We start from the raw sequence: 14,892 nt of genomic DNA, 5'->3' as shown, positions 1-14,892 counted from the left end.
CTGATGGCTCATTATGCATGTTGTATGTTTATGTGATATTTATATGGTTTGTGTGGCTTTGGTATTCTGGGGGAACTTACTATGCTTCGGGCTTACAGTTATTGATTATGTTTCAGGTACTTTTGATGATCGCGAGAAGGCGAAGGCATGACCGTGCACCTCCTTATGTTTTTATTATTTGATTCTGGGATACTCTGACATGAAACCATTTTGAAAACAAATTTGTAATAATCATTGGTTTTTTAATGAATTAAAAAGTTTTAATTTGGCATGATTTTTTATGGGTGTTACAGGACAACACCTAGAACACTATCAATTGTACCTCGAGTACAAACACCAACTAACTAGTAGATATAACATTTTATTCATAAGATCTTGTATGGAAAGATTTCATCCCTATCTTATTAAATGTTTTGTGGATTTTAAGCATATAATGTACTAAAAGCTTTTGAACCCAAAATCTACTACATATATATTTGTATAATACTCTAAATGTGGCTTAGATTATTATATTCAAACCCACCAAGAATAAGTTTTCTTGTTCCTCTAATAGTTGAGTTAACAGAATGCAAGCTTCTAATGACAAAGCAAGTGGGAGGTACATGGAACTTGAAGTAGCTCAAGGACCATAACCTGATGTAGTTACAGTTGGCACTAGATTTAACAAGGATTTTTAAACTTGAATAATATTTATTCACAAACACAAATTGTTCATATTAGTGATAGAAATCATCTATGACTTGAGAAATTTGGAATCTCTCATTGATTTTTTTTATTGATGGTTTCTAGCAAATCCATCAAATACCAAGATGTTATGTCAGATCTCGTATTTGATTAATGACTTAGAGTCACGAACATGAGATGTAATCCATGTATGATAATCAAGTGTGGTCTTGATTGAACTTTCTCTTTATAGCAATGCTAGAAGGAGTAAGTGATTCTTCTAGAAAGAATACATTACATGGATAACTATACACATTTAAAGCAAGACTTGTTATAAAGGATTTTCTCATACTCATGTTATTGACTATGGTCCTTATCATACTCATGACATTTACTATGATAAAACCTTTTTCACAAGTAGCCATGATTATATCAATAAGGATATTGTTTACTATAAATTCATATTCTCAATATGAAATATAGCAAATCAATTTCAAGAAATATCGCTTTTATTAATAGACATCTACTAGAAGATATCTATATAGATTAGCATGGAGGTTTTCTTAATACATGTTATCCTAACAAAATATGTAAAGCTTGAGATCCACTTGTGGATATAAAGCAAACATCTCAATGTTGTAATCATCATTTTAATATGAAACCATAAGGTATGCTTTTATATCAAAATGAATAGAACATGTGTATTTACTAAGAACTAGTGGGAGCATAGTGATATTCCTAATCTTGTATCAATGAGACATACTTAACCATGAGAAATTACATTATGACCATGCCAAGGGTTTTCACCTTGACTTGGAATGTGTTTCTAAAATGAAAGACTTAGGAAGAACAAGATACATTCTTGGAATGTAAAATCTATAGAGATAGATAAAATAAATTTTAAAAGTTTTATATACTTACGCATATATTGACAATATCTTGAAAGGGATCAAGATAGAAGATTCCTTTGGAGAAACCTTAGCATTGTCATATGGTACTAAGTTTGAGTCAGCATCAAAAGGACCTATCTCATAAGTTTGAACTAGCTGAAATGATTTATATTCGATTTGCTTGGAAACTGAATCCATCATTTATGTCATATTATGCATAATGCTTAGTATATGATTATGTTATGAGCATATCATAATACACCAACTGAATACATGGTTTAGTCAATGGATGACTATAGGAACATTCTAAGTACTTTAGAAGAAATAAGAGAATGTATATGAGACAATTAGTTTAGAATAAAATCTTCATGTAAAGAGCTACAAAAAATTATGAATCCTAAGAAAATAGAGATAATTATGAATTATAATTGGATTACGAATTCATTGTGGGATAAAGAGTAAGTTTAGTTGGGATGAGGTCCAAGCAAAAAAAATGATGCAGTATACTACAAAATAAGAATACACTACTTTAGAAGTTTAAATCTAATATGATTGGATGAATGAGTTCATTGAAAAGCTATGTTGATCTATGTCATTCAAGGATCGTATAGAAATCTTTGTAACTTCGAGAGTATACTTAATCGAGCTAAGAGATTCTATGTCACGAAAGAACACCAATCATATACTCTAAGATATTTAATTATACCTAGAGTAAAGTCAAATATTGAGATGATAGTATTCGCATAATTCACACAAATTAAGTTTAGTCAAACCCATCAATAAAGTCCTTCTTCTGAGCTAAGTAGGAATGGTCACTTGAGCTATAAGACTTTATTATTCTAGAAATGGAATTTTGATTTGGATTTAGTATATGGATATTGGAACATTGTAACAACAACTATTATATAATGTTTTTCATATACCAGGATATGATCATTCTTGGCAGAGAGTTGAACCGGCTCGAGAAGGTGTAAAAGGTCCTCAAATTGCCCTTGCAGCCTAGCCCCACTTATGGCCTTACTCCACGACCACACTTAACTGTCTGACTATCTATCGGCAACACTATAGTCCTAGTTACCTTCCAAATTGTGAAGTTGCTAAAATATGTTCTTCAAAGGAATGTCACCAAGCCACACGTCATCCCAAAATCAGTATTTCTCCCATTACTAACAATTTTACAGAGGCACGAAAGAGAGATAATTCCATGATCGTGCATCATATTTATCGACCCAATAATACGACACCAGACCCTCGTACCAACATCAATCTAGTTACTGAAAATATCACTTCCTTGCTACCCATATAAATCAGAGATCACCTTAACCCACAAGGACTTAGAATCATTCAAAAACCTCTATCTCCACTTTTGAATTAACGTGTGATTAAGAGGCTCCAAACTTCTGAGTCTAAGACCACCTTTCTCCTTTGACGCCATAGTTAGATTCCAATTCACCCAATGAAGTTTTTTCTTAGTGTTATCATATTCCCAAAAGAAATTAGACCAAAGAGCTTCAAAACGTTTTTTCACTTGAACTGGCATCATAAAAAGGGACATATAATAAATTCCCAAAGACCCCAAGACCAATGTAATCAACAATGATCTACCACCAACCAACAACATAGTTGCCTTCCATTTGGAAAGTTTCTTATGAAATTTCTCCACAATCGGTCGTCACCCATTACATTCTCGACATAATAAATCTCATCGGAAGACCAAGATACAAAAATGGAAGTTTTCTCGGCCGACACCATGTGATATTCGCAAAAGACTGAACCTTTTGAAACTCAACCCCCACACCATACAAATTGGACTTATGAAGATTTAGTTGCAATCCAAAAACACACAGTATAAACAATCCGAATTATAGATATAATATTCTCCCACCCCCACTCCCCCAAGAAAAGAGCACCATCTACATAAAACAAATGGGAAATATTAATAGATCCAATTTTGTCTCTAGAAAAAAGACCAACCTTCATCGGATCATTCATCGCCACATGGAGAGAATCCATCACTTAAATAAACAGGAACAGAGAAAGTTGATCCCCTTTACAAAGATCCCTTTACCAACGAAACTCTAAAAACAGACTTCTATTATCAAGAACAAACGCCTTAGCAGAATAGAGACAACTCTGTATCCATATGATCCACATAGAACTGAATCCTAAGTACATCAAGATCTGAAATAGAAAATTCCAATTCACATAATCGTATGTCTTCTCAAAATCAACTTTAAAAATCATAGTCTTCTTTTTCCGCTTCTTATACTAATCCACGATCTTTGACCATAAGAGGACCATCTAAGATTTTCCCACCCTTGACAAAAGCAGACAGCTCAACAGAGTCCATAACCTTAGCTAACCGGAGAGCCAAAATATTAGCGATTATCTTGTATTGGGTACCAATGAGAATAATAGGTCGGAAATCAGAGATAACGATTTGACTAGGAATCTTCAAATTAAAGTTATAAAAGAAGAATTACATCCCACTTGAGAAAAATCAAGCGCAAATGCCATCACTTCCTACTTAATAACCTCCCAATAGTTTTTATAAAACGCGATAGTGAAACTCATCCCCGATAATTTTTCAGAGCCACAAGCCCACACAGCCGCCTTTACGTCAAGCTCTGATACTAAGGCTTCTAAATCCAATAATTGCTCCACTGTAAAAGACCATATTCATCTCTTCGTCAAACCATCAACACACCATCTACCTTCTTAAATTTTTCGTCAAAATAATAATAAATAAATAAAAACATCCGTTTGACCGTACTTGGAGTCGTGATCCACATCCCCATGAAAAGATACAACGCTTTAATTAATAGGAAAATTATTACCATCCTTGAGTTGAATTATTTATTTTTTTGCTTTTTGAACAGAAAACTTAAGTTGAATTAAAGTTAGAAATTGCACATTTGTTTCATCAAGTCACCATCAAGGACGTAATCTTTCTCTGATCGTTTCATAAAAACTAAAAAGAGACCAAAACACATAACACAATGCGTGATAGAGATGAAGATAGCAGAGAAATAGTCATTGCATAATTCTCTTAATAATTATATAATAATTTTTATAACCCAACGAAGTTTTTTGTTTTAGTCTAAACGGTCTGTGAATTAGTATTTGTATCTTCTAAACGAATGATGTCTGAAAATCTATGTCAAATATATCCCTTTTGCTGATGTGGAGAATGTTAAAGGGTTGACCGGTAAACCAATCCTATGTACATGGACTTTGACCACGGAAATGACAAAGGTTAAGCTCATGTGTCAATGGCCACCTGTAGGGGTGTCGAACGGGTAAAATTTTCGGGTTTCGGGTAGAACGAGTATTTCCTTAAGAAAATAATACCCGATACCCGACCTATATTGTAATTCGGGTTTCGGGTATTCGGGTATACCCGAAAATAAATAATCATACCTGAAACCCGACTTATTATTATCGGGTTAACCTATTACCTGAATGTTCATACCCGTTACCCGTTCTACCCGACCCATTCTACCCGAATTCGGAACGGGTCGGGTTGGTAGAACGGGTTTTAGGTTTTTTCGACAGGCCTAGCCACCTGTAGCCTCCGACAGCCACCATAATCCCACCAACTTTCCTAATCAAAATCGGAGATACTCACTGCACGAATCGAAATCGAAATTAAAACACAAGTGATTGATCAGTAATTTCATGGTCGTTCGATTAACTGTTATGTATTTGGAGGATTTCAATTTCAATTTCGATTTAAATTTTTAGTATTTGTTTATTTAGAAATGCATATGTATACGTGCTGAATTGGTTAGAGTTTCAGAAAATTCTTATGGAACCGAAATTAAATACGCTGTTGTGAGCATGTATCAAGATTTCATGAACTTTTACGTTTTGATTTGGTTTAGATAACTCGAAATAGTTTGTGAAATTGATATCAATTCAATATTTAATATTCCTTTTATTGTTTCCTCCGTTTTCTTCAATGGAAGATCAGCTTGCAGTTGATTTGAAACAGATAAAATAAAACAAAACAGATAAGGCAATATACGTTGGGAACAGCCGAATAGGATCGGATTATTTAGCTATTAAATATAGTTTCCTTACGGAATAAAAAATAATGAGAGCATGTAGAGACCTATTCTTTGCTAAATTCTACTTCCAAAAAAATCAATGAATCATTTAAATAATCTGTACATAGACTAAACGATGTCACATCATACCCTCACAAAACTTATGTTATTTCCCTTTTTCCTCCTTTATATCCCCTAAATTCTTCTCATCACATCCATCAAGTCCCAAACAAGCTTGAAGAAACCTATGAGCAAAATACCAATTAATGTATGTAACTATGTATGTAAGAATTGAGCATATATATACCTTTAAATGATGTGGCATGATCTTAACATCATAGGGTACATGAAGCCATGCCTCAGGTTGATAGAACATAAAGTTCTCAGGTTTACTGGTGTACACGTCAGCATACTGATGAATGTGATAAGCAAAAGCCGATTCTTGTCCAGTGTCAGTGAGAAAAGTGGCCCCAAAAGATTCATTAAACATGTTTCTCATTGTACGCCGTGCATTTTGTCTCTCTTCATTTAGTTCATCCAGAAGGGACTTAAAACGATCACATGTGTGTTTGCTAGATACAGTTGAATGTAATTTCCCCAAAAGCTCTTGTATTATATGGAATTTCGCCTGTATTTTCAATTTTCAAATATAAATATATTATACAAGTGTCGTCAAGTGTGTGATGATTTGAAAGACAACACAATTAATTAATTAATTAATTAATTACCTGTGCAAAACGGTAAGAATCTTCGTTCTGTATTTTGATCTCGTGCTGTGTAAGATAAAATTAATGAAGAATATTTTTATTTGTTAATTGTATAAATTTTATGGATGTAAATGTAATTATTAATTAATGGAAGTTGTACTTCTAATTCATGGATGATTGCAGCAGTACGCCAGCCAGCTTTTGAAGGGCCTCGTAGATCGCTGAATAGGTGGTCCCCAAAGTATATCACCTGCAATTTTATTTTATTTTTGTTAAATCAATGATTTTATAAATATGATAAATTAAAAAATAAATAAATAAATAAATAACCTCTGGGCCATTCCACTTGGTGATTTGTAAGAAGGTTTTGAGGCATCCATGGTAGTAAATTTTATTTGGAAGAAACTCATCCACTTTCGAAAAGGCTAGATTGTCCTTTTCCACATCATAGGAACTGTATAAAGTAACAACACAGATTATTTAAATTCTAGGAATTTATTTTAATACCTATAATGTATAAATATTACTTTTATTTGCAAAGAAATTAGATATACCGGAATGGATGCTCAGATGTGTAGAATTCAGGCTTATTTGCTTTAGCAATCACAACTTCAAATAGCTCCCTCCATGAATCTCCACAACCCAATGAATCCTACAAAAAAAAAAAAAAAAAAAAAGTAACATTTATGATAAAAAGATCAGATAACTAACAAATTGTTTTAAGAGTTCACCTCCAACATGTAGCGCATCCCTCCATCAACAAAGTAATAGGGAGAATTTGTCATTAAGAAGAGTTTCTTCCCATTCTCCTTCAACATTTTGAGAAAAGACAGAAATTGCCCCTGTAAGTGAAAAGATACAAAACATGAATTAAGCATAAAGACCATAGGATCCAATAAATAGAATTGGGTTTATTACTAAAAACATAACACACATTTTTAACTAAATATCTTGGGGGATCAGCAAGGACTCCTCTATGAACCAATCCACTTCGGTGTACATACTGAATTGCACGATGTACATCTTGGTATATGTAAGAAGCATCAAATTCCAACTTTGCATCAACAAAGTATTGCACAATATCTGCAATAAGGCATACCTACAAAGAGGACAAAAAAAATGTATAACGTTATTACATATCAAATGACAAAATGATAGAAAATATTTTTATGGAAAATACAAAGATAAGAATACCAACCTCACTAAAGCAAAAGAAATCCATTAAACCTACAAGTTGTCTTGCTTGATCACGCCCAATATGTCGCGTTCCATAAAGCTCTTCAATTTCCTTCCTACTAAGCTGTCAATTACAAATTACAAATTGTTATTTATTTATTTATGGCAATTTTTGACTTATGGGATATGTAAATTTCCATACCTTGCGTCTACCAAAGTAGCATCCATCTGGCTCAATTGATCCAAAGAAATCTAGCTTCAAAAGGCAACCTTTTAGCTTATCATAATATAGCCCTCTGATTGGAAAACTTTGATCATATTTAGATGCCAAGCAGCCATCTGGATATCTAAGCTGAAAATGAAACATTAAAGTGGGACATGAAACAACTATATGAAAATGTAAGAACAAATTCAAATTTGTCATCATAATACAGAGTTACAGACCTCGTTTACTAAGTGTTGTTTTGCCATATCATAGATCAAGTTTTGTAAGCTTGGAGAGTAATGAGCCAGGGTATAATCATAGTCAAATCCATAAACTTGTATGCTGTCCAATCTAAGATTCTTATTAACATATATACCTGAGATTCACAAGAGTAACACAATCAAACATCAATCACATTCATAAACTTACTTGTGAAAGTTTATGATCAGATAAAATGAAATATGTTAATAGTTACTGTCTACCTTTGGGGTTCATCTTAGGCATTCTGTCTAAAGCTTCAGGAATCTTAAGAAACCTCTGTTTGGCCAGATCAAACTTCTCCCGAATTTTAGCTACTTCATCATTAGAATCTGAATAACCAATATCAGTTACATGTTCTTCTTCCAACAGCTTTCCTACACTTCGATCATAAGATATACTTGCTGTTTGGCTATTACATCCTCCCCCAAACCCTAAATTACAAAATAGAAAGCCATAAGTTTCACAGATTGAGTGAAAAAATCATCTACCAGAGTTCCATTACAACATAATTGGTCATGTCTCTAGGTCTAGGAAGCAGTTTCTTACATTGAACGTGAATACATAAAGATATTAGAGTAGGAGGTACCTTTTTGAAGTCCAGAACTAGAAGTAGGAAAGTTAGCCCACTGCAACCAGATCCATAAAGGTATTAGCTCGTAAGTAATAATAATACGATCTAGATCATAATTTCATAAAATATATGCAAAATCCCCAAATAACAATCCTAAAACCAAATTATCCGCCTTGTGTTATTAATAATCGGCTCGTACACCACACATTCATATACATGAACTACAAACATAGATGCAAGTTCACATTTCACAAATCTTACATCAATAAACAGAGAGAAAGAAGCATACCAGGAGCGACGCACGAAGTGGAACGAATCTGCGAATGGAAGCCATGACAGGAGACAGAGAGGAAAGGAGAGATTTCAGTTGTTCATCAGCGTATGAAATTTGTTAATAGTCGTTATTAGGGTTTGTTTGTTTCAACTTTTCAGGAAACTTCTGTTAAAATAACTTTTCTGTGCCGATTTGTCGATGGTGTATTAAGCCGCCATGAAGTTGTTTTCAAGAAGCGTCGAGTGTGAAACGGGTTGACGTTAGAGAGCTTTTCGTTGTTGCATTCTAACTATTAAATATTTGGATAAAGCCGAATTATCCAATTGGACAATTTGGATCGAACTTGGTTCGGATATTCGGATTTTTGGATTAGTTTTCAATAAAACCGAATTATTATTTTGGATTTCGGATTGTTCTTGGTTTATAAAATAAGAACCGAATAAACATTTATTATTTATTTATTTATAATATATATCTATAGTTATTTATTAATTTTATAATTTATTTTTTCAAATAGATTCAAAACGTTTTACCCGATAAAAAAAACATTAATATGTATTTTCTCTCAACACTTTTGTATCTATAAAATATTTTACTATAATATATCTTTTTATTAGTTGTTTATAAATTTCAAATCATAACAAAATTATTTGTTTTTTCTTCTTGTGTAAAGTTGGGTAATATTATAATTATATGTCGTTTTAAAATGTTTCGGTTTTGAAAACCGAATTATAAAACCAATCCAACTGAATTGTAATTTGATCGGATCTGATTTGAATTTAGTTTGGACAATTCGGATCCATGTTTTGAAAACCGAAATCAATTTGGATTTACTTGATTGGATCGGATCAAATTGATCCATCCAAACGAACACCCCAAACCCATAAATCAAGTTGTATACGAAGGATAAACTAGAAAAAACATCATAAATGGTCCCTATGGTTACCCAAAATCTGAAGTTTAATCCCTGTGGTTTAAAAACCTCATAGATGGTCTCTGTGTTTTCAAAACTTTTGATGTTTGGTCCTTTTTGCTAACTCCGTTAAGTTTGTCCGTTAACTGAAGGGTATTTTCGTCATTTCACCACCACGGGGAATATTTATGATGTTTTCTCTTCTTTTATTTTTTAAATTAAATTTAATATCCAAGGTCTCTCTCTCTCTCTCTCTCTCTCTCTCTATATATATATATATATATATATATATATATATATATATATATATATATATATATATATATATATATATATCGGAAGCCTTAACCACCCACCACCATAAATTAACACCTTACATCATCACCACTCTTCCATAAATTTCACTACTGAGCAGCCACCAACTATCGAGCCTACATATAGTATTCTCCACCCCATTAAACCTGAAGAAAGTTAAGTTCAGAAGGAAGCCATTATTGTTCGTTTGTTTTTCTGATACACACCAGAAAAATGAGGGGTGGGGGTGAGAGCACACATGTGAAAGAGAAAGAGCTAAGGGTTGTTGGTCGTTTTTTCAACTACAGGGAACCATTGGATCATCGCCACCATTAACCCATCAAGACCCTCTACACCATTGTTAAATTTATGAACCCTAGATCAGAAATCATCACCCTCCATATTTCATCTTTTAATATGAATTCAAGCTGTGGGTTTCATTAGGTTGATTCCTTGAAATAAAATATGAAATTGTGTGTATTTGTGTGTTTTCATTTCTAAAATCAATTTGGGTGTGTTTTCCTTTACTAAAATCGACAAAATCAGGTATTAATGGTGTATTTACATTATATCTAACAGATTTATATGTCGATTTTGGACCAACAGCCGATGATATCATCTCTACCTCCTCTTCTTCTTTCTCTTGACTACTGTGTTCTTCCGATTCAGATTCCGGTAGGCTATAGAAAGACAAGTCATCACTGTTACCAACACTTCTTTCCTCATCTGTTTTGTTTTCTAAAGGCCGCTCATGACTTCTTCATCAAAAACTATGGAGTTTTGACATGAACTTGTTGGACTAGTCTGAAAAAACGAGAGTTGTTCGTCATCACCGGTTATATCTGCAATTACAGAAGTTTCTTCGATGGAGAGTTCGAGTTCTTGAAAGAGAAATAAATATGCTTTAATTCAATCCTGGATGTGTTAATTCAATGATTCAAGTCACCGATTTTAAAGATATGCCCAAAAGAGAGCTTTGTGTTGCTTCAAATCACATCCTGTGTGTGTGTGTGCGATGTATTATAATTTTTTTAGAGAGTTATAAGAGATAAAAGAGGAAACACGAAGAAGATGAAGTAAAAGTGTACAGGTGGGTATACAGTATCTGTGTGTGTGTGGGGAGAGAGAGAGAGAGAGAGAGAGAGAGAGAGAGAGAGAGAAAGAGAGAGAAAGAGCCCTCTTATTTAAGATAATGGTCGTGGTGAAGGGTATGTGGTGGTTTGTTGGGGAAGAGAGAGGGAGAGAGAGAGACCTTGGATATTAAATTTAATTTAAAAAAACAAAAGAAAAGAAAACATTATAAATGGTCCCTGTGGTGGTGAAATGAAGAAAATACCCTTCAGTTAACGGACAATCTTAACGGAGTTAACAAAAAGGACCAAACATTAAAAGTTTTGAAAACACAGGGACCAGCTATGAGGTTTTTATACCACGGGGACTAAACTTCATATGTTTGGTAACCACAGGGACCATTTATGATGTTTTTTCGATAAACTATAAGAGAGTTACCTATTTGACCATAAAACAAAGATTTGACCATAAAACAAAGATTTGAAAATGGTCTTTAACTACACTTGTATTAAACGGGGCTCTTAAGTTTTCACGTTGTAACGGAAGTTTAAACAATATTTTTTGTGATATAACATTTGTGCTATGTTATAGTGGAGTTTTGTATTAAGGCATGGTACTTTTTAAAAATATTTACAAATGTGTGGTAGTTCCAAATATAATTACCAAAACATGGTATTTTGGTATTTAGAGTTACTTACCAATTTAAATTAAATGGAATATACATAAATCAATTTCACCAGAATTTTTACTTACATTAAACCAGTTTTACAATAAAAAAATGAGCTATAGATAATATCTATCCGCCATAATTTTTATAGTATGAATTTATAATATAAAATTAAAATTAAAAAAATTATCATGTCTTTATTATATCAAAGTTTTTTTTTTCTTTCTTTATTATATCAAAGTTTTTTTTTTTCTTTTTATTTTGTTAAAATAGTTTTTAATTAAGAGCATATTTGCTCGAGTGATAAAATCACTTAAACTTGTTCAAAACAATTTTAAGCTAAATTATCAAGTAATAAATATTGCAGATGTTATTTTTTCTTAATAATTCTATATCAACGTTGTTTAATTCTTGACAAAACAACATATAGTTTCATTTTTTTCTAACTTTTATGAATAAAAGCATAATCACAAAAGTAACAAAACTAAAAACAGCCATGGTCATAAATACAAATATAACTTGCATAAAATTTACACAATCAAACATCACTAAAAAAAATCTAATAAATCCTACTTGATCAACCATAATTACACATCAGCAGGTCATTTTCTAGGTTTAGAGGGGCATGTTTTTTTATTACGACCGCTTTGTCTACACAATCCACAAAAATTAACATTTTTTCCTTCTTTAATATCCATTCCATTTCGTATCATTGTCGAGCGAGGACGACATTTTTCCTTTCGTTTTAGCTCTGAATTTGGAAGCATTTGTCTAATAGATGTCTCGGGCCAATATGCTTCATGAGGAACGGGGAAAAACTCAGGTGTCAAAGTAGCTGAATACTCAAAAATTGAGTAAAAGTGTTGAATATATCTTTATTGCCACTGACTTCAACCTCTAAGTATAAATCTATGTTGCTTAGTTCTTGATGGAGACTAAGCACATCAAACATGATCTCAACGTCATTATCGTCCTTGATTGGGAGAGGTATATATTTCATTACATTTCCAACAACTGATGGGTATCTACAAATTACTTTAATATGACATTGTTGTCTATCAATCGATGTCGCGATATGAATTTGGTTGATTAAGTCATTGAATTGTGTTCCATATTGAACCTTGATAGCTTTACTTGGAGGCTTGTTATAGGTTATACCTTCTTCACCATCACAAATTTTACCATCACGATAACACAACAATGTAACAAATTTTGATGGCATATTGATAATATAAAGCATATTCAATAGGTTATAAAACCTATAAACATATACTAAAGAAAACACTCCATAATGTTTTGGTTATAAAACCTATAAACATATAAAAAAATCACTATATGATAGCATAAGATTAAATTAATACACAAACATATAATGAAATGGAAAGTGACGAAAAAAAGTTGAATCGGTAATAGTGAATCATAATCAAATTAATTTCTATACTAAACAATTGTTGACTAAAAAAACAATTAACAATCTCCAACCAAAACCATTGACACGGGACAATTTAAACAAAGAAGCCAAGAAAAATTACTTACCTACGATATGAACAACGCAATTACAATAAGAAATTCAGGCAATTGTAAATGGATTGTAGGCAATTAGGATGAGGGTAGGGAGACTCGTTGTCGCTGGCTGTTTTCGTAGCGGCAGCACACGGATGACGGACACGTGAGAGAACGTGTGAATATTGTTCGCGTGAAGTTAACGAATAAAAAAAGGGTTTATTATTATTTGTTTGTCAACTACAATTACTTGGTAAATAAGTTTTAAACTATCCTTATATTGTAAATACTTTTTCCAACTGTTATGTTTTTGTAAAAAACTTTGTTATAGTGTGTGTGGCAAAAACATTGTTATAGCTAGATAGATTTTTTTATCATGCTAGTATGAAAAATGAAAGTATGATGCTATTACATCATTGCACTATCAGTATTTTACTTGTTAAGGCATTGTATTTTGAATATATATATATATATATATATATATATATATATATATATATATATATATATATATATATATGTAACGCCCCGATTCTTAGGTAGTGTTCAAATTATGGTTTCTTGATTTTGGCCCTACTCGACGAGTCGGTTACCCTACTCGTCGAGTAGCAGCGGGATTGGATCGCAACTTAAGTGACTGACTCGGCGAGTCCACTAGTGAGACTCGATGAGTAGGATCTGGCAAGTGAAACCCTAATTCTCGGGGTTTGTGTCCCTATTTAAAGGAGCCTTAGCCTCCCTTGGGTATCTTTACAGTCTTAGAGAGCCCCTGATCGAGTGTGGTACTTGTTGAGTGTGTGAAGCTTGAATTGAAGATTTTGAAGGAGAAGGCTTGAAGGAAGAGGAGGTTGGAGCAAGTTAGGTGGGGAAATCAGCACTATTTTCAGTTTTCATCTTCCAGAGGTATCCTAAATTACCATCTCTTCTGTGAGTTTTCCTTTTATTGAAGTTCTAGGGTTTTCTATGGACCTTAAAGGTTGATAAGTTGAACAATGAGTTGGATCTGAAGATGTAACTTCAGATCTGAACCCTCTCTAAGCTCTAGAAACATAAAGTCTTAGAATTGATCATGTATGAGGTCCCTCTAGGGCATGAAGCCCCATTAAGAGCTTAGAATCGGCATTTAGAGCCTTGAATGCAATGCATGTACGTAAAGTTTGTGACTTTACGTAATAAGTATACCATAGAAGCCTAGATCTATGAATTGGAGCCACTGCATGGCTCAGAATAAGTATGTATGGAAAAAGACCAAATGGACTCAGCGAGTCACAAGGATGACTCGGCGAGTATGATGAAGGAAGCCGTGAAACTCGACGAGTTGGATGAACAACTCGGCGAGTCCGATGAAGATCGTCATGAAACTCGGCGATTTGATGAACAACTCGGCAAGTCAGATGAACTTTCCCAAGGATGTGCCCACGTATGCACTCGTCCAGTTTCGCTTAGGAAACCCGACGAGTGGCTTTAGTGTTCAGTCGAAAAACGAGGGAAACTCGATGAGTCACTCGATGACTCGGCGAGTGCACCGGAAGCCAAGGAAACTCGGCGAGTAGCCGAGGGAACTCGGCGAGTCAGGTCAACATGGACTGTTGACCTTGACTGTTGACTTTGACCATTGACCTAAGTTGATCTGTTGAATTTTGAGGAC

General features: G+C 33.4%; 1 protein-coding gene across 1 annotated transcript; it reads right to left on the bottom strand.

Moving 5' to 3' along the window:
• Positions 1 to 5,577: 5,577 nt before the first annotated feature.
• LOC111881718 (uncharacterized) lies at positions 5,578 to 9,059 on the bottom strand. Its single transcript, XM_023878106.3, has 14 exons — positions 8,812 to 9,059; positions 8,538 to 8,577; positions 8,173 to 8,382; positions 7,930 to 8,066; positions 7,688 to 7,837; positions 7,508 to 7,609; positions 7,244 to 7,408; positions 7,041 to 7,151; positions 6,864 to 6,961; positions 6,640 to 6,763; positions 6,470 to 6,559; positions 6,331 to 6,375; positions 5,910 to 6,230; positions 5,578 to 5,847 (listed from the first exon to the last, which is right to left on the bottom strand). Exons 1-14 carry the CDS (start codon positions 8,854 to 8,856, stop codon positions 5,821 to 5,823), a joined length of 1,665 nt encoding a protein of 554 aa, XP_023733874.1. The 5' UTR covers positions 8,857 to 9,059; the 3' UTR covers positions 5,578 to 5,820.
• Between the last annotated feature and the right edge of the window lie 5,833 nt (positions 9,060 to 14,892).

The sequence above is a fragment of the Lactuca sativa genome, chromosome 8, assembly GCF_002870075.4.
Source record: "Lactuca sativa cultivar Salinas chromosome 8, Lsat_Salinas_v11, whole genome shotgun sequence".
Lineage (NCBI taxonomy): Eukaryota > Viridiplantae > Streptophyta > Magnoliopsida > Asterales > Asteraceae > Lactuca > Lactuca sativa.
This window is presented reverse-complemented; position numbering and strand designations above follow the sequence as displayed.

What these genes read in the sequence shown, in the direction of transcription:
- LOC111881718 (XM_023878106.3), bottom strand. Translation starts at nt 8,856, where the DNA reads ATGGCTTCCATTCGCAGATTCGTTCCACTTCGTGCGTCGCTCCTG. An exon ending in GCCTAAGATGAACCCCAAAG is followed by an intron (nt 8,067 to 8,172) that starts GTAGACAGTAAC and finishes TGTGAATCTCAG; the next exon opens with GTATATATGTTAATAAGAAT. An exon ending in GCTACTTTGGTAGACGCAAG is followed by an intron (nt 7,610 to 7,687) that starts GTATGGAAATTT and finishes TGTAATTGACAG; the next exon opens with CTTAGTAGGAAGGAAATTGA.